We start from the raw sequence: 27,540 nt of genomic DNA, 5'->3' as shown, positions 1-27,540 counted from the left end.
TCTTGGCGACATAAACACAACTCCGTGACATAACGTGACATAACGTGACATAATGGTTTAATAAGTCGTTGTGAAGGCGATGAGACTGAGTGACGCTGGGGGGGCTGGGGGGGGTCTTTGTTTGTTTGGTAGACAGGACTGGGAGGCGGGCCGTCTGTCCGGTGAGTTTGTTGTGAAAATTAAGTTCACCTACAAAGCGGAGGAGCTGGGCAGCTAGCTAGCGAGCTAACCGGCTAACCAGCAGACGGACCTCCGGCGGACGGAGGTGAGGAAGAGGAGAGGAAGAGGAGGACAGGTACGTGGAGCTCCTGCACCTTAAACCCAGCCGGTAACCAGTCGTCACCGGTGTTACCGTGATTCAACCAGCCGTTAACGAGCCCCACTGACCGGCAGAGGGAGGGCAGAGCCGGCGCGGTGAGGACCGGGGAACTCGTTAAAAAGAACGCCACAAAGCCCGTCCGCGCAGCGGGGGGGGGGGGGGGGGGGGGAAGCGGATCACGTCCGCCGTGCGCGGTTTTTTTTTTGTCACGCTGCGTTTACGATGACAGCCCCCGTGATTTTAAGTTAACATCCGCTTTGTGAGGAGTTCACGCCCCGGCTTCACGCCTTCCTCACGGAACGAGCTGGGCTCCTCTGCCAGAACCGTTCACACAGGAGTCATGCTAATCGACCCGGTTTGTCTTTCCACAGCGCGATGATCGGAGCCAACCCGGGACCCTGACGCACATGTGCCGCGACAGACGATCCCACAGCACGGCGTGGAAAATGTTATGGAGTAAAGCTGAAACATAAGGCTTGTGCACGCGTGTGTATGTACGTGTGAGTGTGTGTGTGAGTGTGTGTGTGAGTGTGTGTGCGCTGGAAGTGCCTATGGCCGAGTTTGGGGAGGACGGCACACTGCCTCCATTGGATCTCGGGGACTCGACCGTGCCCAGCGAGGACGCGGCAGGCAAGACGCATTGCGAAGTGTCGGTGCTGAATGGGGACTGTGGGATCTCAGAAAACATGGTCGGTTCGGGATCTCCTGTCGCACCTGGCGGCCATACCGGGGTGGAAACCGTCAACACCTCCGTCGGATTGGAAGGGAAATTGGAGATACCACGCAGGAGCAGCATTATCAAGGTAAACGTTGATGTTAGAGGCTCTGGTGGGGGGTCTGTTTGTACGAGGGAGGCTGGAAATGAGCAGCGAACACAGACTGTTTGAAGTTCCTCTGCAAACCTTAGCTGTCATGGTTTAGTCTCTTTTCGGGGCGTCTTTCTGCCTTATTTTTTTGTGAACCTTTGCCCATCAAATGGTTGGATTTCATAACACAAGCCAGTGATGGAATCAGCACAAGTACATCCTGTACTTCCTCCAAGAATTTTAATTCTTTTTTAAATAGCACGTTTGATCTTAAATATCAGTGATCAGTATGCAGAGACATTATTAGCACATGTCAGACATGGTGTCTACAACTGCTTCATATATAGTGACAAGCATCTGATGACAAAAAATAAATGGATGGATAGATTGATCATAACAGTGTAACACACGTTGAAACCATTACGTGCAGCAGCTGATAATGGAGAGTGAGTGTAACAATCAATACTGGTAATAAAACAGCATGCGGGCTAACGGACTGTTCTTTAATGTCGACCTCACCAAGGCACAGTCTTGACATAATTACTTTTATTGATGGGATTTTGCCCCAGGAATAGTGAATAATATTGAAAATTAACTTTGAAGTCTTAACGTATTCTGACTGGAATTCTAATGTTAAACTAGCCTTAATAAATGCAACTGAATAATCTTCAATACGATACCGAACAATTTCTTGCTCATTTTCTTCAATTGCCTTGTTTGAGAGTTATGTCGATGATAAACACAAAATGTTTCTAACATTTTTGGTTGTTCCTGTCAGTGTTTAGTTGGTAAATGTCACGGCTCGGGACTTTGGAAGTGTTGCTTAAGGGTGAAGAAGGATGGTGACACTTCCTCACATTGCTTCAATCCATGGTGTTTTGAAAGCCTCCACAGTGTGGTTCATGTCAGCAGCTCTGTCATCTAAGTTTTACATCCAAGTTTTGTCATCATGTCAATCCGAAAACTGCAATGGGACACGTTTGGAAATGCTCCAGGGGAGATGTGTGGCTGTGCTGAAGAAAAGGTTCATTATTCTTATATACATTGTTTGTTTATTACCGTCTACCTCCTATATAACATCATCTCAGCATAGAGTCCATGTGTGCCTCCTGTTCTGCTGTTGTTTACATGTGAATTTCAGCCCATCAGTAATCGGACTCCCAGATTTTTCCCTCTAGGGCGATCTGGATTTAAAATTCATGAGCTGGCGTAAGGATTTTGTTAAGAAGCACTTATCAAACGGCAGCGTCTGATGTGTTTGAGTGAATTTGGTGGCTCAATCGTTAATTACTACGATCACTCAGTATTCCTGCGAGACTGGCACTTTCTCCGGCGGGGGACGACGACAAGATAAGCTGCTCAGGCTTTTTCTAGCAGGTTTGACAGGTAATGGCTGCTCGGCACATTGTGGATGTTGAACTGTGGTGTCAACCCCCCCGACCTCAAGATTGATGGGGATACTGTTGACATGTCGTCCTTGTAAAGTTCCAGCTAATCTCTCAATACAGTGAGACGTCCACCTGGAAGCTTATTTACGAGTGAGAGAAACCCATCCATCCCATTTTTCCTCATTCTTTAAGACATTTTGCTTGAAATTCAGAACATAATACAGAGGCTAGACACAGGTTTCTTATATAACATGTTCCTGTCAAGTCTAACACCCCGGTCCAATATAATGAACTAATCCAGAGGCTATGTGCATGGAGGTCTGGTGCCAGAGTATCCTGCAGACAAAAATCAGTTCTGAAATGCTCGGTAACATGAATTTGATTCAGTTCCACATCAGAATACACAATAAATGACGAGGCATTAGCAGTAAGCACAAATGCATGAGTTTGTGTTGTTTGCTTAGCAACTCAGCTCACAGATGGATAAAATGCGTGTGAGTCACAGCGCAGACAATGTTTTCTGATGGCTTCATTCAAACTAAATGTTGCGTTGAGTTTGCAGTGAGATAATGTGGACTTTAATAAGGAGCAGTTTGGTTTAGCAAGAAGACAGGAAGAGTGACACATTTTAATTAGGGAGCGCATCATTTGGATCTTTTTTAAACCCATACGGATCATTTGTCAATGTAGTGTTTCACAAAGACAGTGCTAGTTTAGTGTACATACACCCCGGAGGGTAGGAGACGGCAAGATGTAGAGCAGAGAGATGAATTAACATTCCATCGCTCTAATAAGATTTGTGTTAAAAAAACGTTGACTTTTTACCTCCTTGTACTGCAAATTCCGAATGTGTTTTCTTCTTGTGGATCAGTAAAAATAGTCCAAACCAGCAGGACATATAAGGCTGTGTCGTCTGCACGGAGTAACTCTACCCAGGTGCATCAGCAGGGCAACAACGTGGTGCTTTTGCTGTTCTTCTTGATATGCAAATTACAAACGTTGCAAACAGGAATCAACTTTACCGATGCGTAGATATCGTGCAAACACAGCTAGCTGGCTTCATCTGATATGAAGCAGATAAACTACATTTCCCATTATCAGGTTTGTGCTTGATATTTGGGGGCCTACCCCATCATAATCTGTCATTTTGTAGGCAAAGCCATGCCCTCATCTGCATGTCAATATTTCCTGACTCTTTACAACTGCCACTGACTTTTGCGCTGAGCTGCGTTGGTTGTGAGGGGTTGGACCAATGTCAATAAGGCAGCCGTTTTAACGCTGTCAATCAGGGCCCTCGGTTCTAGTTAAACTGCTTCTCTGAAGTGATGGGAGGATGTGGTCAGGACAACTCCAACCACATTCTCAGAGTAACAGCTGTAGCACTTAGTGCCGAACAGTAACCTGTTTTCTGTGAAGGCTGCTGTGGAACACACTTGGTGGTGTGTGAGGAGATACAAGCTACTGGTGTATCTAAACTGGAATGCTTGTGTGTGCAGATGTTTTAATTTGATGGTTGCAAAATACTTTTAGGTTATACTCCACCCAAACTTTCACTTTCAACCGCCGATACAGCGATGAAGATGAATTGTTATCCTCTCTGAGTTGTTTTCAGTTGAAATCTGCATATTGAACCAAATATATTTTCCCGGGGTGTTCTTAACTTTCCTGACAAGGTAGTACTGAGAACATGGAATTCTGGAAATTTGTGTAAAGTGGTAATAAAATTATTGCGGGACACAATTTCAATTTCTCCGTCATCCCTAACTATATCTTCTAAAAAAGTTGAAACTACTGACTTTAAGCAACATTCTTTATTCTTCTCCTAAACGTTAAAGCAACATTTTTAGGTTAATTTGCGACTGTGAGATGTGTAAGCTGACTGTGAGTTAAGTGTTTACTCGTCTGTTATAAAGCCTTGCGCTCGCCGTTGAGTCGTAACCATGTTGTACGTAGGTGGTCATGGCAGACGTGATAATGAGTCTGTGGCTCCGTTTGCCTCCCACCTCACGTGACACCTTAGATCCTGCTGAACGGAGAGGATCTTCCCATTGTTCGGTAAATAACACTTGTTTCACAGCTCTGGTCAGACGAGAAAACAAACCGAATTTGTGATGTCACCCTGCTAAAGGGGAGAACAATCTGCTATTAATTATGTTGGACCAACACTGTTTGGAGGCCAGGTTTCTCATTGGGAATGACGATATTGTGTCATACTATTCCAACGTTTTCCCACAGATAACCACAGTGTGCTAGTCTCATTCAATCTCCACCTATTTTTAGTTTTTACTCAGCAACAATCTGAGTAAACGGTAAAGAAAACCAACACTAGGGTAGCGAACTCATCCAAACGTTCAGTAAGCGTAGATACATTTCAGTTTTAATCCAGAGATGACAATTAAATGGTTTGGATTAATCATGTGAGCGATCTGATACATATCAAGCACTTTGCGCTGCACACTGTTAATACTAATGTAGTCATCAGCAGTCACCATGGTTATATATAGCTCCCAATCACCGTTTCCATTTGGCTGTCTGATTGTGGTAAATAATTACCTCTGAATGCGCTGCAGCTCGTTTGTCCACGTGAGTATCTGCATTGGCTAAATGTCAGCTTTATTTGCTCTATTTCCTTCAACCGAAAAGCAAACTGGTACAACTGAACCAGAATTGGAATTCATTTTATTGGCTTAACACCGTATCCATAGTGGTTCTGTGGTGTTTGGATTGGCTGCTAAATGATCCATAATGCTCGTGTCAATAGACGCTCTTTGTTAGTGGTTAAACACCTTGAGACATAAGCCGTCAGTGGAGCTAAAGGCTAATGGCATTCTTCAGTCACACATGATGTCATTATTGAGAACAGACATGCAAACAGCACTAGAAATACGACTCGGTTCATCTAGCAGTTTGTAAAAGGAATGAATAGAACTGATTGAACAGATTGAAATGAGTGTGCTACGCTGGAATCATCACTTTGTAATAAAGCTACCAACCTTGGACATCTAGTGCTCGTCTTTGGAGAAGAACATGGTGGATACGTCTGATAGGAGTGTACTTGCTCGACTTTAGTGCAGTCGCCCAAACTAATGCCACTGGCAGCAGATGATATAATTCATTAATATATCATTAATTATCATATCATTAATATATCATTATATTAATATAATGATATAATTCATTCGTTAATCTGTTCCAGACCTCATACTGGTTCTCTTCACTCATCGAGGAAACGGCAGCACTTGGTCGATTACCTGATTAATTGACTATTCACTGATCAGCTCAGGTGTCACCAATTTAACTCAAGTGCTACTTGCCTCGATGATTTATTTCAAGGGTAGCTGGAATGACCTGATAGTCATAACAATTCTGCCGCTGTGCAGGTATGGAGTGTGACATCAAAAAAAGGTATAAAACAGAATGCATATCAAAAATACACTTAATATCCTTAAGTATTAAGTGTGTTGGTTGAGCTTTAAACCTGAAGAAGCTACCAGGATGAATCAACCAAGCTGCCACGCACCAGTAACTGCTGGCTGAGGAATTCTTCTAGAATTGGCAGCTAGTATGTTAATTGTCCTCACACTGTTTGAAGCCTGTCTGATCATGGAAGCGCTATCAGATGCTTAGCTGTGCTAATGGTGTTCACCCTCTCTCCTGTTACTCAACTGTGCGATGACAGTTTGCTTGATCATTCTCCGGTTGAGGTCTGATCAGATTTCAAATTACAGCGTTTTAAGCAAACGTCGTTTTAACCTGACTGGAATGATGTAGAAACGCTTTGAAGTCTGCCCTGATTGAATAGTTAAGTGGTGTACACAATGCTCCGTAGCTGATACATAGCGCATCACATTGAAAAAACTCCAGTTTATGGGAGAAGCTCCTTGTTGTTGTTGATTTGAAGCTCAGTGTGATTGCTGTTCTTTATATGCCTGGTAGGCCAATCTCGAATTCCATTTTATGGGCTTCGAAGATTTGTGCAAATAATCTTCCAATATTTGAAGCTTTAATATTCAAAGCTTCATGTCAGGGTCACAGCTAAATTGTTTGGAGAAAAAGCGACTGTCCTGATCCACAGCTCCATCTGAACTGCTAAAGTAGTTCAGTTGACACAAGTAGTGTTTCCCCTGTACTGTCAATTTTATAACAGTTGTTTTTAATTATTCTGCTTAAACATCCCATGATACCTGAATCCATGGGTGGTGGATTGCATGCGGCTCAGCCTCTATCTCAGTGGACTAAAATTGGAGCAGAAGGGCTTGTATTAATTTTGGTGTTGGTAACACCACTCTTGGAAAAGAAAAATCGAAGCAGTCAAACACTGATGTGGATGTCAATTACCCTAGTGTGCTTGGAAGCAGCCCTAATGCTTACGTTTGAGCAGTCTACCAATATTTATGCTTTTGAAGACTGATCTGATGGTAATGTGGGTCCTTATCGTGTTCGCTGACGACACCACTTTAAACATTACTTCTGAAGTAAAATTCAATCATGTCACATCTCTGAATTATCCTTCTTTACTTTTTAAACAAAAATGTCAAAGCACTTCATGTCAGGGTCTGCCTTGCTCAACAGGAAGCCTAAGATAAGCTAATATGCTAAACTGGAGCAATGACAGAGACAAAGGTAGTGTTTTGAAACTGAGAAATTTGCCCTTGTTGTATTTTTTAGCTTTTCAGCATAGTTATGAGACTTTTCTCCTTTCTATGAAAGAGGAGGAATTTGAGACAAATTATACAACAATATTATACTACCAACACCACAGAGGCTTCAGCCTTTGTCGTATGGAGCAGTGGCTCATAACCTCGGGAGGCTCGTGGGATTATTAAGGGAAGATTATCCCGTGGTGAAGATAATGCTCAGGTGTGGCCAAACACCCTAGTTTTAAAGTGATTAAGGGTGAATTTTTGTGTACATTTATCACTGGAAACACAGTTCCTTGTTACAGTTGGCAACACGAGGTCTTATTCCCTGATACGTGGAGGCCAGAGATCACTAGTGATTTCAGAGAGTGATTCAGCACCTTGTTGGTAATAACCAGTAAATGTTTGTGGGTGGACTATGAACTCATGATTGCATGTTGTTTTTCTTCCCTACTCCATGTCCACTATTTAAACACATATATTAAATGAATGCTTTGTGCAGAAGTAATGGACTTGCTTGTGTCTGTATGTGTCCACCAATCGATCATTCAACATAATAAATCTGGATTTAGGGCAAGAGATTTGTAATTCTTTAGCCATAAGGCTACGTCTGTAATGTAAAGTACGTAGTATGACATTAAAGCAGAGATGTTCTAACAGAGCTGTGTATCTACGACGGGACTGATGAGAAAACACTAAACACTACAGACAGGAACACATTTGAACCCCTTAAAAATTCTACACTGACCTAAAGCCACTTTGCTGACAATCTGTTCAAAGTTGTTGAAAATACTTCATTGTTGTTAGCATGGATGGTAACTACCAGTTTCTTAATTTTTTTAAATTTGAAAACAGAGTTAAAAGACGATTGATATTCCTCAACACGAGAGGATTTCTCTCAAAGAGCTGATGTGGAAAATGCTGAAACAGCTCCAAGGAAAACGGGTTGAAGGAGCTTGGTGGTGAACAATTAACTTGGGACACCGAGAGCAATATTTCTCTGGTTAATGGTGTCGTTTCTGGGTCGGGTAACAATCACTTGGTTTTTGGAGTACTTCATTTATACCAAGAAAGTGAAGTTTTCTGTTCCTTGTGGACATGCAATTGAAAAGGGACTGAAGATAAGTGGCCACTTAAATGGTTGTACACATTTAAACAAACAAAGAATTATAGCAAGAACTGATTATTTCTGGAAGAGATCAATTCACCAGGTTTGACTGGTTTGCATAGAATCCAAACCAAAAACGATTGAAATTCAAATGAATTGAAGGAACCTCTCTTCTCCTTTGAACTTTAGCTCCTAGCTACTTAAAACGTTTAGTCAGAACCAAAATGTTCCAGAAACAGACATTTAACTCTCATTTATATTTATTGAGGAAATGGTAGAGCTTTAAAAATAACTCCCAGGGTAGTTGCCTCCTTCACAGTTCATTTGACCGGCAGATATCACAAGCTGCACAACAGAGGCAGCTGGGCCTTCACCAGGTCGAAACCCCTGGGTATTTGACTTCAGTGCAGCTGGAGAACAAAAAGTCCTCACATGCTATTTAAATCAGACAGAAAACTCTGCACTGGAATATTGGCTAGGCTGAAGTATATTGAAGGGTGAATTCCTGCGGTATACATTATGAACTTCTCCATCAAGGTCAGGGTGGACTTAAATGTGAATAGAAACTGAATGTAACAATTTGTCAAACACTGAAACGTCGTCTTTTTAATTAAATATTAGCACACAGGCAACAAGTCAAAAATTTAGAAAGAGAAATGTCCTTGTTTTTTGAATTTGGTGTTCGCCACATATTTCAAAAAAGTTTGAACTGTAGCAACAAAAGACTGAAATGCAAAAATAAAAAATTATTAATTTAACTGGAAACAATTTAGTAATTTAATTTTGTATAAAGACAGGATCCTGTAAAGTCTTTCTGAAGGACAGATGGAGAGGGGTTGAAAATTACTGCCGTCCGACGTGTCAAAATTCTAAATTCTTTTTATAAATCGTGGATTCCACGTCTTCCACATATCACCAAAATCCACATGCGATCCAACACGTCCTGCCCTTTTTATACAGCTGATATATTGTAGAACATGGGTGCTATATTTTCACCAGCCTAGTTTCTTTTAGTTTCTAGTTTTTCGACCTTGATGAAATTTGATTTCTAATTTGCTGTATTCCAAACTAAATGTGGTTCACATTATTAGTCATGGGCATATATGAAGTCTTAACTGCCCACTGAGTCAGGAATGAAATACAGGATTCAGAACCACAAGGGGATTCCGATCCCTATGGGACTCCCGAGCAGTTGGATGTACTCGGTCTTACGTCGACTTGCTTGCGTTTGCATCATTCACAGAGGCGCTCACTCAAGCACACATTGAAACGGTATTCAAAGACATGAAAGTATTTTTCCATGTCAAGGTGAGCCTGATGGGAATATCTTTGTTTTTCTCCCTCTATTATTAAACGCCATGAAAAATCTTCAGTAAAAATGTTATTTTCTACTGCGTATCTTTGAAAATGTACCAGGAGCTTTCTTCTTTGAACATAGCTGAAAAGAAATATAAATGGATAATGAGAAGTGTTAAGCCAAAGATATGCAAAAACTTCCAATAATGAAATAAACTTTGACCTTGAGTCCCCCTGACATTGAATAAAAAAACTAATTTCCACAGACTTAAAAGTGGTGAGCTCCAGCATTGTTTGGTGCGTTATGTATTATTACTGCTGTGTTCTTCAGTGGTTTCCATAAGTTGTTAATCAGCACCAGGACATCAGTACAAACTTGCCGCTGCTGTCAACCTGCCCTCTGAAATGTCCTCTCAACAATCACCCTTCCATGCATAAGCTGAAATTAGCTGCACAACACATTGTTTCAGCATCTTAATGCACCTCGCAAGACACACAACGTCATGACTCGTTTGCTGCTTGATGCAAAACGATGCAAAAAGTCCGTGTTGTTATTTCCATGACTGAGCTACAAGAAAGATCCGTCTGCATTCCTGTCCTCTGCTCTGTTGATTAATCACATTTTAATTCAGTTAGAAGCGGTATATTACATGTAAATAAACAAATGTGACACACAAGTAGATGTGTTTGGTTCATTCACATTTGTGGGCATAACAAAAACAAAACTAGGGTTAAATGGATTATTATTTCAATTTCAATGTAGTTATAACTGTTTTGGTGAAATATAATAGTGTTTATCTTTACAACATAATTCAAGATTCAAAATGCCACTTTGTCATCTCAACCACAGCACCGTCCATCATGGTCACACGTCACAACCAGCAGCATATCGATGTTGAAGGCTGCTTGATTCCACAGGGCAGATCTGCTCTGGTCATATTGGAAACTTAGAACCCAGCAGATATTTTTGATTTGGAATGGAAGAAAATTTTGCAAGAATACGTTTTGTATTTTGAGGATGTGTTTCTCATATCACGTGAACATATCACAGGTGTTTCTATTTAAAATTTGTCTTTGTGTTGATGATTTTCTTAATGGAGTTTATCAGTAAACAAGATAACCAAAGATCACGACTGATGTTTATTGAAAAGAATATTTACAGTAAATATCTGACAGTTTGATAACAATTTTAAGGACCAACGAAATGCTACTCAGTGCAAAAGAACCCTCCCATCCCCAATCCTGGATTTAGTGGATTGAGCTACTGCTACCCCAAATGGGTGTGTCCAGTATTGTGTTGTAGTTTAGGTAAAGGAAGCGGAGGGAAATCCTGGGGAGAATTCCTGACATGGTGTCCCAGGCAATACAGCAGGAAACAGAAATGTTCAGGAGCTTAGATGTGACTTTAACTCAAAGTAAACGTGAAGAGAAAAGTTCACATTTTTGTCTAGATCATAAGGATTAGCTGTAGTCATGCATGTAGATTTTAAGCTCCCTTTGATAGGACAAAATCCTCTTAACCTGCAGACGGGTCAGGAAATTGGAAGCTTGTATGTTTAGACTTGGATACATAAAGAGATGTACAAGTTAAATCTCAGTAAATGAGCCTTACAGACGGTTTTATGATATTTTTCTCCGTGTTGGGGAGAACATCATAGCCCCTGTCCTGTTTACACCCCTTTAGTTTTATTTTTGGATATGATCATCATGTAAAGAACCAGCCTCAGGCTGGTGTAAGTATCAGTATCAGTATCTGTGGTTTTGTCACACCGTGTCCACGTGCAAACATGTAGATTACAGTCGTAAAAAAGATTTATTATGAGGAACTGCTGTAGACATGACAGCTGTTATCGTATCTGAGCATTATTGGATTCCTTTTAATCATTGGTGAAGCAGAAAATGTAAATATCAGAAATGTGTAAAGGCTGATGTTACAGATATAGACTTGAATAAATGTTTAAAATTGGAAAATATAAGTTTACATTTTAATTATAAGGGCAGTCAAAGAGTTCAGGCCTCTGCCATACTTGTACTTTGAAATTAAACTCTCATATCGAAATTAAAAAAATACGTGTTCAACATCAGAATTTCTGTCCTCAGCTGTCAAAGTGAAGGAAAAATAAATCACTGCTCCACCTCTTTGTCTGGATGTACTCAAATTCAGCAGCTCCATTTTTGGTATATGCCTGACTCCTCAACTAAGTCTAATGAAGGTCCAACAGATGGTTTTCTAAATTACATTTTGACTGCACTTTATGTAATGAATTGTGATTATTAATCATAATCTTTACGTGTGTGTGTATACAGATTTGACAGTAATTCTGACAGTGTTTTTAGTGTGACTAAAAAACTTTACATATACAGTGGCTAGAAAAAAATTGGGCACCCCTGATATTTTTCCAGATTTTCCTTTGTAAATCACTGGTTGTTTGGATCAACAATTCCATTAAAATATAGCAGATGAACACGGTGGTGTTTTAGAAGTGAAATGAAGTTTATAGGATTTACAAAAAGTGTGCAATAATTAAACAAAAGTAGGCAAGTGCATAAATTAGGGCACCCCAAGACAAAAAGTACATCAATATTTAGTAGAGCCTGTTTTTGCAGAAATAACAGCCTCTAAATGCGCTCTATAGCTTCCAATGAGGGTCTAAATTTTAGCTGAAGGTATTTTTGACTATTTGTCTTCACAACACTTCTCCAGTTCAGTTGGTTTGATGGTTTCCAGCATGATCAACCCGATTTAAATCACACCAAAATTTTTGACAATATTCAGGTCTGGGAGTGAGATGGCTATTCCAGAACATTTTAATTGTTCCATTGTATGAATGCCTTAGTAGAATTTGAACAGTCTTTAGGGTCACCGTCCTGTTGACGTATCCAGACCTGGTGTAACTTCAACTTTGTCTCTGATTCTTAAACATTGTTTGAAAGAATCTCCTGATTCTGGACTGGAATCCATGCAACCTTCACCTTTAAAAGGATTGCCAGTACCAGCAAGGTGAAAATATTGGATCACCACCGTTAAAAATGCAATTTTAAAGGTGGAATGGCTCAAATGTGTCCTAAGGGCTCTGCGGACTGATACTGTCCAGAAACACATCCAAAGAAGTCAAGATAAATTTTGATATGTATTCAGATGTGACCTCTTTGTAAACATTTTTTGATCAGTTGTAACTGAGTTGCATATTATCTTCCAGAACCTCAAATGAATTAGAAGTATAAGCATTTTATGGTTTAATTTTGCAGTTTCGTTCAGCGTAACATATTCCTGAACTCTGCATGTAATCCGTCATTCCTCTTGATATTCGTCAGACTTTTCCCACCTTTCCTTGACACAGTGTGTTTATTCACACCAGTCATCCCAGTTTGACTACAAAAGAGGGAGTGAAGGTTTTGAGTATGTTATTAAAGCTCAGGTATCATATAGCTGATAAGTTGATGCTTTCTTTTGTATAAAATGCTACCAAGAAGCTGGCATACAATAATTAGCATGGGAGTGGCTGCGCTTTCACTAAAGGAAACTGCTCTAGTGGACGGAGCCGGGTTGTTTGAAAATGTCAGGAATGTGGCTGCCGAAGATGATTGGATTTCCTTGGACAAAACTCCCCTGAGGGAGATTTCTTGTTGCGACTCCATAACATACTGTGGCAGGTACCTTAAGTCACCCAATGAAGTTGCTGCTGATGTTCTGGTTAGCAAATGAGAAGGAACAAAAAAAAAGGACCAGTAAAGAAGGAGATGAGGTGACATTGATTGATGCCAAGCTAACACACAGCAGCTTTATTTCCTACTTCAACAGCCAGATCAAAATGATGAGCTTTTAACATAGAAACTGCATCATTTTGTTTACTTCACATGTTTTACTACCATAATGGTTGTGTATGAAATGTCTAAATGCCACTTTAAAACACAATCAATCTACGGTAGTCTCTGTCTGTTTCACTCTTGCTCTGCTAGCAGCTCCTTGGAAGTTGTTGGCCTGTAAAAATCTATAAATTAGATGCATCATTGTTTTAGCTGCAGGGTTCAAAGCATGTGAAAAAAGTAAGGGCTTATATTCTGAAATTTATGGTACTTTGAATATTGTTGAATAGCTCATTTGTTCAAAGTAATAAATGAGACTTTATCCCAGGTGATAGAATACATTGTTATTTTTCTCTGCAGGATGGCTCAAGACAACGTAAAGAAAGAAAGAAGACGGTCTCCTTCAGCAGTATGCCTACTGAGAAGAAGATCAGCAGTGCAAGTGACTGCATTGGTGCAATGGTGGATGGTTCCGAGCTGAAGAAAGTCAGATCCAATTCACGAATCTACCACCGATACTTTCTCCTTGATGCCGACATGCAGTCTTTGAGATGGGAACCCTCAAAAAAGGAATCAGAAAAGGCCAAAATAGATGTAAAATCCATCAAAGAGGTTCGGACAGGGAAAAACACAGACACTTTTAGAACTAACGGAACCTATGATCAGATATCAGAGGACTGCGCTTTCTCAATAATCTTTGGGGAGAACTACGAGTCCTTGGACTTGGTGGCAAATACTGCAGACGTAGCCAACATATGGGTTACAGGGCTGAGGTACCTGATATCCTATGGGAAACATACCTTGAATATGATTGAGAGTAGTCAGAACAACATGCGCTTGTCTTGGCTAGGGGAACTTTTTGATCAGGCCGACAGTAATAACAACAGTCAAATAACAATATGTGCTGCTGTGCAGCTAGTCAAAAAGCTGAACCCCGGACTTAAAAATGTAAAAATAGAATTGAAGGTAAAAGAGGTTCATAAAGCTAAGGACAAAGCAGGTTCTGATGTGACGAAAGATGAGTTCATCGAGGTCTTTCATGACCTTTGCACCAGGCCAGAAATTTATTTCCTCTTTGTTCAGTTTTCCAGTAACAAAGAATTTCTAGATACCAAGGATTTGATGATTTTTCTGGAGGCAGAGCAGGGTATGGCACAAGTCAGTGAAGACACCAGCTTAGAAGTCATTCAGAAGTATGAACCATCTAAAGAGGGCCAGTTCAAGGGTTGGCTGTCTCTCGATGGGTTCACCAACTATCTCATGGCCCCAGAGTGCCATATATTTGACCCCGAGCAAAAAACAGTTTGCCAAGACATGAAGCAGCCCTTGTCCCATTATTACATTAATGCATCCCACAATACATACCTGATAGAAGATCAGTTCAGAGGTCCCTCAGATGTGACAGGGTATATACGTGCCCTAAAGATGGGTTGCCGTAGTGTCGAGCTGGATGTGTGGGATGGGCCTGATAATGAACCTGTTATTTACACTGGTCACACGATGACGTCGCAGATTGCTTTTCGCAGCGTCATTGATGTCATCAACAAGTACGCATTTGTTGCATCTGAATTTCCACTGATCCTTTGTTTGGAAAACCATTGCTCTTTAAAGCAGCAGAGAGTCATGTTTCAGCACCTAAAGAAGATCCTTGGAGATAAGATTCAACAAGATCCTCCCAAACCAGAGGACTGCTACCTCCCCGCTCCCTTTGACCTGAAGGGAAAGATCCTACTGAAGGGAAAGAAACTGAGCACAAACTGCACTGCTTCGGAAGGGGAGGTGACTGATGAGGATGAAGGGGCAGAGATGTCTCAAAGAATGAGCATTGAATCAGCGGAACAACAGAGTATCGCACCCAAGAAGTTCCAGCTGTCCAAGGATCTCTCTGACCTGGTGACCTTGTGTAAGTCTGTGGAGTTCAAAGACTTCCCAACGTCTTTCCAGAACCAGAAGCAATGGGAACTCTGCTCTTTCAATGAGGTCTTTGCCAGTCGTTGTGCCACTGAATTTCCTGGTGACTTCGTCAACTATAACAAGAAGTTCCTAGCGCGAGTTTACCCAAGCCCCATGCGTATTGACTCCAGCAACATGAATCCACAAGATTTCTGGAAGTGTGGTTGCCAGATTGTGGCAATGAACTACCAGACTCCTGGGTTGATGATGGATTTGAACATCGGCTGGTTCCGTCAGAATGGGAACTGTGGCTATGTTCTACGCCCAGCAATCATGAGGGAGCAGGTTTCATATTTTAGTGCCAACACTAAAGATACTGTGCCTGGCGTCTCTCCACAGCTCTTACACATCAAGATTATCAGTGGACAGAACTTCCCTAAACCCAAAGGCTCAGGTGCCAAAGGCGATGTGGTTGACCCTTATGTGTACGTGGAAATACACGGCATTCCTGCTGACTGTGCTGAACAAAGGACTAAAACAGTCAACCAGAATGGGGACAACCCACTGTTTGACGAGAGTTTTGAGTTCCAGATAAATCTCCCTGAACTTGCCATGGTGCGCTTTGTTGTGCTCGATGACGACTACATTGGCGATGAATTTATTGGCCAGTATACAATCCCATTCGAGTGTCTCCAACCAGGTTTTCGCCACGTTCCACTACAATCTCTGACGGGTGAGGTTCTGCCACACACCTTGCTGTTTGTTCATGTGGCCATAACCAATCGGAGAGGAGGCGGCAAGCCACACAAAAGAGGCCTGTCTGTACGAAAGGGCAAGAAGAGTCGAGAGTATGCCAGCATGAGAGTGCTATTAATCAAGACTGCGGACGATGTCTTCAAAACAGCACTGCTGCCACTGAGGGAAGCAACAGACCTCAGAGAAAACATGCAGGTAAGATGGAATTAAACTCAATTAAAAGCTTATAGGATTCAGTAAAATGTGCAATGCTGAGCCAAACACATCAACATGGTTTTATATATGGTAACTTTTTTATCCTTTTTGCAGCTGGAATGTTTTACTTAGGGAGATGAATGAAAAACCAAGTCAATGCAGATTAAAACCAGATTTACTAGGACTTAGAAATACTCCTGCCCCGGAAAGAGAAAGTTAAAACCACCAGGCTCGACTTAATCGTATTTGATTTAAACCTTGTGTCACAACAAACCCTTTTGAATGGTAGGTCACCAATGTAATGTGTAATAAACACAATTACAGTGAAATAGAAGAGGTTGGAATTGGAATTGTTCAGTTCATAATGTCTATCAACAATCCAGATAAAACGGTTGTAAATAATGCTATTTTTTTAAAAATTCTATGATGCTGAAGTTTGTGTCACATTGAGAAACGCTGAGCTGCAGTGTCCAGACACTTTGCAGTTGGGCATTGTATTGGGATTTATTTTGGTAGTTGTGTTTATATTGTAGTCTTTGTGCGATTACGACACACTGGCCTTGAGACTGCAAAACAGCTTTGCCATCCTGTCAGTGTTTCCCCATGATTGTTTATGTAGGGTTTAAATCTGGCCCTTCACCGGAAAGTTAAGATTTGTGTGTGTGTGTGTGTGTGTGTGTGTGTGTGTGTGTGTGTGCGCGCCCACTGCCATGTGACACTGGTGTTAGTCCAATAGGATTGAGTGTTTATGAGTAGCAGAGAAGTGCCAGAGCGAAAGTTCTCACAGGTAATGAGGGCGCTTGCAGCCACTTCCTCTCACATTGTGCTTCTCTGTGGGATTGTGGTTACATATTCAGGGTTAAGGGCAAACAGACCGGATTCTAGCAGCATGGAATATGTCTTTTGTGTCTTACTTATTACTCAATCAAATGTGTTTTTTGACTGTCATGCCAGTTTAAACAAATGATTCTGGTGTACATTTCCCGTTTCCTCTGTCTGCAGAATGCCATTGTGTCCTTTAAAGAGCTGTGTGGCCTTTCGGCAGTGGCTAACCTGAAGCAGTGCATCTTGGCCCTCTCCCCCCGACTTACTGGAGCCGAAAACAGCCCGCTTCTGGTGTTCAACCTGGCTGACCAGTACCCTAACTTAGAGCCCCAAGGCCTGCTACCGGAGGTCCTGAAGAAAGTTGTTACCACATACGACATGGTGAGTACCGCTGGGGGAAGAGTAACACCAACGACACCTGGTAACTAAAAACTAAAAGTCAGATTTTACTTTCAGTTACACTTACCTTACTGAGACCATAACAAACCAGCTGACGTGATTGCACCTGCTGAAGTGTTTCTAGGTGGTGTTCTTTGGTAGAAGTGGTGAGAAATAATTCTCAGGGCAAGAACTTGTAGTTCAAGGGGAATTCTACAGCAGTGTTATGTCTGTGTGTGGCCGAATTCATGCAGACAGGGCCAGCTATGTTGGAGTCCAATCAGATCAATACCGTGGCCTTGCTGGGTGTAAATGGGACATCATGAAATGATTAGATAACGGGTTGGATCGCTGTTAAGTAATTAAATCGATAGTCTCATGTTATGCAACATGCAAATGAGGCCACTTTCAGACAAGGTCGCGATCCTGAACACGTCCTGTTCTGTAGAACGACTCCCATCACATTATGAGCAAGTCCACTTCCCAGCAATATTCAAGGAGGTAGGCTGATCCTCCTACAAAACTCCACTGGCAAGACGTACATCAATAAGTGAACTAATGAATACTTTTAATCAGATTCATCTTTATCCCTTTCTGCTGTGGTATTATGTTCCCAGAAAATTTATTCAACCGTGTAAAATTAGATTCAGTGTTAAGCAAGAGTCTGAGCCCAGCTGTGGTTGGCTTCGCATTTAAATAGAGGGAGAAAGACAGAAACATATTGATGTGAGAACACTCTGTTGTGATAGCATCGTTAAATATTTTCTTTGGCATACTTGAAAACACACTTCTGATATTCTGATTTGTAATTAACTCAAGGACAAGGGAAAAGGTGTGCACCCCCCGAACAAATGCAGAGAGAAGCCTCTTGTGTAATTGATCTCTCTGCCCAAACAATGCATGGAGTCATGTAATTTTTATGGCACATTTTTGTCTCTTGGGACCCAAAGGTCAAAATCTGAGAAAGCAAATGATGATGAAAGACTTTGGAGGCGTAGCAATTAAGGTGACCCCCTCTGCTCTGATCGGACCCAGGGGTAGAAGGCCAACTAATTGGTCCTGATGGAAAGGGGCGCTAGGAAAATTCAGTTGGATGGAAAAAGAAAATCAACAGGGAAATCAACGTGTGTTTGGGGGATCAAAATGGAATACATTACGAGCAAAGGCTTAAGTGGTTTGAGGCTCCATGCCTTGATCATCAGCAACTCGCTGAAGAAGACAGGGATAAAGGAGGTATGCGAGCTGACAAGTGATGAGGCACACATGAAACTAGAAGAGCTGAATAATGTATAGCTCAGATAGAAATCAGATAGAAATCCAACTAGTGTCAAAGTCCACCAAAGGGACTCAACCAGGTCTTCAGAAACTTGGTCTCAATCATCATTTACAGTATGTGCTGAGAAACAGCTTAAAAGACTCATCACAATGTCGTCTTGTGGTCTCACTATACAAATAAATGAGCATTTTTATCTAAATTTGGGCAACGATGAGAAGAGATAGACTGAGTGTCCAACCAGTTACCTTAAGACGGGCCTATGAAGATGTAGGAGACGCTGTGTCTGCCAACAAAAGGGTAATTTCTTCTCCCATCAAGAAAGTAATAACAGTGTAGGGGACAGCTAGAAGTGTGGCGAACTGCAGCTGTGGTGTGATGAACAACCACCATGGACGCTTGTAGCTATCATGACTCATTACATGAGATTGGGGAACTCTATCTGCCCCCGTACAGTAGGCATTACTGGATGGGCTCAGTGTAATCACGCCTGAAAAGGTTTCCAGACAGACGTCTTGAATCTAACACTTTGGGAGGATAAGAGAGCATGGCAAAGTTGTGCTGATTAAATGGAAACTTTGGTGGAGGTACTTATTTGAACTTGATGTAAGAAGATTTTGCAGCACAAAGACAGAGGATGTATGAGATACAGTGAGAATTTATGCAATGAAACAGGTGACGGCATAATAAGTCCAGAGCTTCTGATGTTTTCTTCAAACATGATAGTTGATGTAGCTTTTTCATGCCATATATTTTGGAATATATACACATTTCTTTTAGTGTTTCATCAAAGACCATCCAGATAACCACAGTTCTTATCATGGTTGTCTGCGGAATCCACAGACGTGTAAATTATGAAAAAAACAAACTTGCATAAAGTCTGCATGTCTTGATTTTTAAATTTTATATATAAGTTACATGAACAATGATAAAGAATGAGAACACAAAAGTCACAAGAACACACAAGCTACGTCTTTACTCCACCAACGACAAGAGATCCGTATGTCGAGCAGCTCGTATCTCGAAGTACGAGATGACCTTGCATTGTGCATTTTACTTCAAACAGGAATAACTAGTTTATAAGCAGCGTGTGTTGTGGACTATGACGCTTGTTGCTGTGGTGAGTTTTCCCAGCAGCAGCTTGTTGCTTGTGGTTTAGACTCTAAACAAATCCAGGCTTTGTCGTCATACCGATGGAGTTGCTGTGAATTACCCAGAGCGATGGTGCTTCTGTTCTGTTCAGGAAAAATCAACGCTGTCGCTTTATTGTCGGTTTTGATTTTCACATTTTTAAAATTAGAAGGTAGAATACATAATTTGTTCGCCTGAATTTCCACATTCTCCTTTCTCGCGGTCGTGACGCCTCCCCCCTGCTCGGCTATCCACAGAGTTGGAAGGTTCGAGAGATTGATCAGGACCGCGACGTTGGTCATTTCTCTTTTCCTCCCCCCCAAACAGAGTAGCTTTGTCACTGAGCTTGAATAAAACGGTGGTTTTCTTTTCCTCCCGGTTTGTCTTGGCAGGAGAGCAGGACAGTCTGGCTTTGTGACACGACCTTGTGTTGCACTTAAATCACTTAAGGACCGCTGGAGTCAATTACAACAACCCTGCACACACAAAGACCTGACTATCAACAGGCTCTGTCTGAAACGAGCACAGCCTCCTTACGGTAAAGCAAAGCTCATACAACAACCAAAGCGTCCAGATGGTCTGTCAGGCAGCCTGTTCACTCGCTGCTTATCTGCATGCTTTGGTGACAGCTTACAAATGCTTCATTAACCTCCTGAAACCACTGTCGTCCTCCTGCAAGAAACCCAGGCTTTAAGGGCCGGATGCGGCGGTGCCTTTTAATATAAGAGTGGATTCCCAAAGTCTTTGAATCTGCCTTTAATGGCAACCATAAGAGTTTTACCCGTCTACAGGTCAGCAGAGAGCGTGCACTCAATTAACATGAAGCGTGACATCACAGAGGCTAAACTTAGCATCTCTCACAGCTGTGGTTTCACGGATGACACGCTGGTCATCTTCTGGCTTGGATGGCGGATCCCGATCATTAACCTTATCTGTGACGCCTTCAGAATTCACCGATCTATTTTCTACATGAATACGAGACATTGTTCCCTGTTTGAAGGAAAAAAACTGTACCCTTTAATAAACATCCTAATTGCTCGTGTCTCCTTCCCTCTAATTTGGGCTCAAATAAATGCGCTTCAGCAAACCACACCCAGCGACGTGCCTGTAATAGCAGCTTGTTTTTCTTAGCCCTCCCTGGATAGAAACACCCCGCCGCCAGACGGAGTCTGCTCCCTACTTTATTGTGGGATGTCGGTTTTTCGCTGATGTGGAAAATGAAGGCGAATACAAACACAATACGTCTGTTTCCTTTCAGGTGATCCAGACCAGCAAGACTCTGCTGGAGAACTGCGAAGGGGTGTATGAGAGGATTCTACACACTCAAAAAGCAGGTGAGACATCAAAAGAACAGTAAAATGATCCCCCACAACACAAATCACTTACTTTGCTTATTTTTAGGAAGTTGAATTTCCGCTGAGATGTTTAATTCACACCAGAAGTAGCTCCTTCACTCTATGCTAATTACAAGGCTGGGGTTCAGATGACATGAAAGCTAACAGATGGCGGTCCGTTTCAAAACAGTCTTAACATGATGATTTAAACGGATTGGGGGGCCAAGGAGGTCCGTTCAGGATTTCTGGGAAGGGAAATCGACTCGGAGGCAGCATCAGGTGGGAACATACCGGCGTAAGAGATGGGACGCCTCCTCATCTGACGAGTTTCATTTGTGCTTTTATTCTTACACGCTTCTGGTTTAATCTAACAAGTGTAAACTGGCAAAACCTGTTAATGAGGAGGAATTCAATTTAGATATTAGCAGGCTTCATAAGGCGATACTGTGACGCTTGAAGCTCATAGCAGGGCGATGGGCTAATTTATCAATGAGAGAGCCCGCTGGAAGCAGTGGAAGTGAGAGTGGAAGGGAGGAAAGATGAAACATCATTACCGCAGCTCCGTTTTATTGGTTTCCAGATGGATGACTTGGATATTATTCAATTTCTGTCGTCTTGGCACATGAGAGAGGAGGATGGCGTCGTTGAAAGAATGTGGAATGAAAAGCTTCTGCGCAGACGCAGATGATATTTTGCTAGTTTTCAGATTTGCTCGTAGCGTTGAATCACAGTTAGCCTGTGTTAGCATTCCTCTCCTGCTGTAAATACAGCAGTCGTTCCACAAAGACTATTCATAATACATGGCGTGCAAACGTGTCGGCTCAACACATTAATATTACATGCTGTGTGATGAATAGACAACAATCCCAGGCATGCGTTCTCTCCCGTTGTGCTGTGTGATTCCAGGTGCTCATCTCCCATGGAGCCCAAACCCTCCATTTGAGATCATTGTTGTGTTGACAGCACTGTATAAAAGAAATAATACCAATGTAAGGGAATGGTGTGGGAGACACTCTTAGTTGTGTTTGAGGGCAGATGACGCACTTGCTTTGAGCTGTGCATTTGAAACAAAACAGGATGTGATGTAAGCGTCCTTTGTGCCGTACAGCGAGTTCTGGACCTTCCTGATAAATGCTTTGTCAGTGTGAATCATTCTTTTACACGAAACAATGACCAAATGGATAATACAGCAGCGACGGGGGCGCTGTCGAGCAAACCTTTTTCCCTCCTGGTCTCTGTTGTCTAGCGTTATATAAAATCAGCAGCTAACCGTCGTAAACTAGGACACGGCAGATGGCAAACTGATGAACTCCAACATTGACTTATTTTCCAATCTGATTTGTGTGTTGCGTTTGTGTGTTTGTGCACCCAGGCTTGTATTTCAATTGGTTCATTTGGTGCAGTTTTGTGCCCTTTTTTTTGTGGTACAGAAACTGGGGCAGTACAAACCCAATTCCCCCCACACAGAAAGAGGAACATTCCAGCAGCAACAGCTATTAAAGTTGTGAATAATCCATCACATCAGGTCAGACAGGGCCCGCCTTCCCTCCAGAAAACACTCACGCCAAGTCCACCGTCTATTTCCCTTCTAAACGGATTCAAGTCCCAACGGGTACCGGGTCAGTACCAGAACTCTGTTCCCCTTAACCACAACCAACTAAACCACATCTGAAACATGTTCTGGTGAACAGTGGACTGAGACTAATGAGACATTCGCTCTCCAAGAATTCCACGCCTGTTTCCCGGTAAAACAAATGTCATCTGAAAATGGTGATGACTCTATGGGGTCTTAATGTTATGCTGGTCGGTGGGTTTTGAGGCAGAAAAGGGAACTATAGTAGTCGGACGTGTGGATGTCCGTATCTACGAATGTTCGTATCTTGAGGATGAGCTGTAATTTACAAAGAGGTTGAGCATTTGGTTTAGCCTGATGATCGACCCACTGCAGAATAAAAAGATCCGTAGAGAAAATGGCCGTGATGCTGGAGAGGAGCTGCTATTCTACATGAACTGCCATTAATACGTTTTCCCTTGTATGTTTCAGACTTGCAGCAAATGCAGCACAGATGTAATAATGTCTTTCCGAAAGAATAGTGAATAATTGAAGTGGTGCTCGTCCACATTGTGAGCGTTTCGCACTCTGAGACACACCAGCATCATCTTTCATGGTCCGGCTGCTGTCGTGCAGCGTTACCTCACAGAGACGGGTCTGAAAATCCCAGAATGAGATTCCCCCTTTCTTGCCTGCCAGACTCCATAAAATGTTGCTAGGCAACTCCTCAAAGTGTGTGTGTGTGTGTGTAGGAGACTGCATCGTCAGCGTCGTCATGGTTCACGTGTAGTTTCAGAATAACGGCCTGAAAATGAAAGTGTTTGACGTCTGTCGTGCAACGCAAGACGTGTGGTTTCAAAAAGCACACGCGTGTGATCCGGGTGCCGCGGCGTGATGTCGGGTCTGTTCACACCTGGGATCTGGTGGCAGACTGGTTTCCAGGGGGGGGGCTCAGAGGCTCTACGTCAGCCAAGCCCCACATCTGCTATGGTAAATTTCACACAAAGGGGGTCTCTCTTGCGTTCACATACCATGTTTCCATGGTTACAGCAGCGACTTGCTGATATCAGAGCGTCGGAGCGGCGATGCGTTCGTGTTCCGTAGGAGTTTCCAGAGCAGAAGCATTACGCAGCAGCCGGCATCCTGCTCAGGAGGAACCCCGTCGGTCGTGTTTGTCTCCCAGAGCGGGCTTCCTGTTGTTGTTTGTTGTCAACGCTGCACTGAAAAGCCAACAACATTCAGCCTGACCTGAGTCAGACTCAAGCATTCGGGGGTGGGGTGGGGGGGGATCTCCTCAGGAGACAAATCCTTCCTCTGTTCAGCGCCGTGATGCTAATCCGCAGTGAAGGAGCGTCATGTCTGCCTGCCCACACGGTGTCTCTCCTGTTCATTCCTCCTCATCCTCACACTGCCCCCCCCCCCGTCTTGTTTTTTTCCTGCACCTGTCTCTTAGGATCTAGTCTCCACCTTGCTGTTCTTTTCCCAACCACTCACTAACCTTCAGGATACCCAGTTATGATTTGCAATTGTGAGGCGAGACGCCGAGACACGACTGACAAGGAAAATGAATTTATCGTCTCCTGTTGCCGCGGTAACGCTTCTGTCAGCGCCGTCCAGAAAAAGGACGAGAACCAAACACTAACTTCACTTCCACAAACTGAGTCTCCTGCCGCGACGGGAGGCTGTGGAATGTCGACAGGACGCGCCAGTGGCTCCGCTCTAATGCGTTTCCTGGATTAGCACCCAGTCACCTCCCGAGTCACCGTGAATTCCAAGCAGACTGTGTCAACACCCCCTCTCATCTGTCTGTCTGTCTGTCTGTCTGCCCCCCCAGCGATGGAATTTCACGAGAACCTCCATGACCTGGCCACGAAGGAAGGCCTGAAGGGCAGGAAGTTACACAAGGCAGTGGAGAGCTTCACATGGAACATCACCATACTGAAGGTGAGCAGCAGAACTGTGTGTGTGTGTGTGTGTTTCTTGAGTAGCACACACTCGATAGATTGAAGAGAATGTTCTTTCTCAGACAGAGGTCAGAGGTCAGCCTAGCTGGCCTGTGGCTGCTGTGACTTAATCCATTTATCTGACAGCTCCTGGAAACAGGTTCGCTTCCCAGTCAGAAGGAGGATTTTGAAACCAACCTCAAGGACTAAGGGATTATGGGATGTGCGTGGTCTCTATTTACTATCAGGAGGCTGTTATGATGCCCAGTGTAACGTTTTGAAGGCGCTCCTACAAACATCTTCAACTCATCAGCTGCCAGCGATTCATAGCAACCCATCTCCTTCATCATTTATCTGTTTTCTTTCTCCCAAGATGCTTTGCTCAGATATTAAAGCACTTTCTATCTGTATTACCTTTTCCCACACTTTGATGACTCTTGTGTTTCATTGAAGTCCAAGACTCACGGAACGGAGGACACTTCCGAATGCCATCAGCCAACAAAATGCATGTCTGGTATCACGTGAACACCTACTTAAAATCCGTGATGAGGTGAAGTTGTGCGCGAATTCACGAGGGATTACTTTATACGCCTGATTTTGACTTATAAGCTCCGCCCTCGTTGAATTGACATCCAGAGACATCTTTGGCAGCCAGTGAGTTAATCTATGGTCTCATCCGCGCTGCTCCTCGCATATTTATTCCTGTCTCCTCTGCCAACACCACTAATAATGGATCAGTGGCCTCCTGCGTATTTACATGCGTTAGCATGCGTTTAGATTACAGTAGCTCAGCTCTAATTTATACTTGCTTCGTGGCGACTGAGTCAGCCCAGCGTGATTGATGGTGTGTGTGCAGTTCGTGTGTGCGGTTCGTCAGTGTTCAGTCTGGGAGTGGACCTGAACAGATCCTCCTGCTGACAGACCTCCTGTCCAAACAGACTGGAGATTTCTTTTTCGTAGGATCATTAAAGGAGCATCCTGAAGTTTTAAAAATGGCTGCCATCCAAGGGCGTCTGGTAGCCGGAGCGAACACAACGCAGAGTGATGAATGAACCGTTCAGACGTGGGAGTCGGTTGTGTAAATGTTCCTTATAGCTCCGAGCTGGAGCGACGGGACCTCGACGGAACTGAAACGACGCTCGTGTGTTGCTTTGGCAGCTGGCGCTAGAGTGGGAGCAGAACCCATGAGTGGGATAGAAACCATGATGATGGTTATTACCTCTGCCAGGAAGTGGTGTTACCAGGCCAGATTGTTTGTCTGCAGGACGGCGGAATAACTACAGCCTGATTTGCATGAAACTTGGTTGAAGAGCGGCGCCGGAGCCAAGTAAAAAATTTGTTATGTTTTGGAGCGGATTCGAATCGTGGGGTGGATAAACAAATTATTTCTCTCTTTCGATGAGTAGAATGTAGTTGAGCAGAGTAGCAGTAAGCAGCATGGGGGGGAGGCGATCACAGCAACAAAGCGGCGAATCAAAAAAGGTTTTGTGTTCCGAAGCACATATAAAGACGCTCACACCTCTGCTGCAGGGTGTGTCCAACGCAAACACACACCTGCATCTGTGTGTACACACACAATGCAGACAGCAGAGGTGTTGGGATGTGACTTCACACCGTGTGTGTGTGTGTGTGTGTTAGCTGCAGACTACACAACGCTGCTGCCGTTTACTTACAAGCGGTTTCTGACAAGATTCCAAGAGTTTAGTCCTTTAAGTTTTACATTCAGCCTCATTCATTTAATTCAACCTGATAAAGTCAGACGGTCATCTCGGCCTTAAAGTTCTCCTCTGCAGGAATCTGGAGACGGACAAAAGGATCGGTAACTAGATTTGTTCCCAGCCTGCTCTGGTATCTCTCGTGTCTCACGCTTTGATGTCTTCTCACCCCTCCAGGGTCAGGCTGACCTACTGAAGCACGCCAGGAGCGAAGTCCAGGAGAATCTCAAACAGATCCACTACGCTGCGCTCACTTGTAACCTGAGCAAAGGCAGGCCGGCGGGCGGCTCCTCCGGCTCGGGTTCCAAAAGCCGGTCCAGTCTGGAAGCCATTCAGGAGAAGGCGACCAGGGAGGAAGAGCTCACCGACGAAGACTAAAGCCTGGACTTCCTGTTCTGTTCCTGCCTCCTGAGTCCAACCCAGACACGTTCTCCATGCTGTCATTTTGGCATTACTGCTCGACCCCCCCCCCACACACACACACGCTGTACAGCATTCCTTCATACACATTCCTGCTTCACAACACAGCTCGAGCCTCTTAGGATTTGGATCTCTGCTGTAATCATTAATGAAACATCCCCAGAACACAACCCGGTCCAGTTCCGATCAGGCCAGGTTCCAAGACACCCTTGTAAAAAATGTTTATATCTTTAAACATGCTCCACATCCATCTCATGCACACGTCAGAAATAAAATGTTTGCGTCCAGCAGGAACAGAGCTTTGAAGGAAACGCTGATGAACATCAGCTCCACTCAATCCTGATGCGTTATCACCTCCCTGCTGGTTTCCGGGGTCGGAGGAGCAGAACGACCCGTCAGCCGGGTCACAACTACCAGAGGTTGACCTGCGCTTCAGAGGCGGTGCATTTCTGCTCACTCAGCAGACTGGGGGTGTTACCAAGGAGAAAAAAAACAGGAAAGAGCCATCGGATTGTTCTAAAGCACAATTTTTTTTCCAGAGTTCTGAATGTAACGGACCGCTGAGGGAACAGAAGAGCGTCAAAAACGTCACGGACGACCGCAGAGAGAACTCGCCCACTTTCTCGTCTGCCAAAAACAGTAGGATGTACTATACTGTGTATATACGGAGTTTCCTGTTACCTTTTTTCTGAAGAGTGATTCATTTTATTATTGTATACTTGGAAATATGAGATTTATTTTATAAAAGATATATGAACCTG

General features: G+C 43.1%; 1 protein-coding gene across 3 annotated transcripts; it reads left to right on the top strand.

Annotated features, from left to right (window-relative positions):
- Positions 1-109: 109 nt before the first annotated feature.
- LOC137600989 (inactive phospholipase C-like protein 2) lies at positions 110-27,540 on the top strand. Of its 3 annotated transcripts, none has more exons than XM_068322941.1 (7): positions 110-295; positions 691-1,122; positions 13,725-16,208; positions 17,211-17,414; positions 21,074-21,149; positions 24,536-24,645; positions 26,537-27,540. In XM_068322941.1, the coding sequence occupies exons 2-7, from the start codon at positions 871-873 to the stop codon at positions 26,735-26,737; spliced, it is 3,327 nt and encodes a 1,108-aa protein (XP_068179042.1). In that variant the 5' UTR covers positions 110-295; positions 691-870; the 3' UTR covers positions 26,738-27,540. The 3 variants fall into 3 exon arrangements, with proteins under 3 accessions (XP_068179042.1, XP_068179044.1, XP_068179043.1); XM_068322943.1 differs by having other exon boundaries at positions 290-414; XM_068322942.1 differs by lacking the exon at positions 110-295 and having other exon boundaries at positions 557-1,122.

The sequence above is a fragment of the Antennarius striatus genome, chromosome 9 (genome assembly GCF_040054535.1).
Source record: "Antennarius striatus isolate MH-2024 chromosome 9, ASM4005453v1, whole genome shotgun sequence".
In the NCBI taxonomy this organism is placed as follows: Eukaryota; Metazoa; Chordata; class Actinopteri; order Lophiiformes; family Antennariidae; genus Antennarius; species Antennarius striatus.
This window is presented reverse-complemented; position numbering and strand designations above follow the sequence as displayed.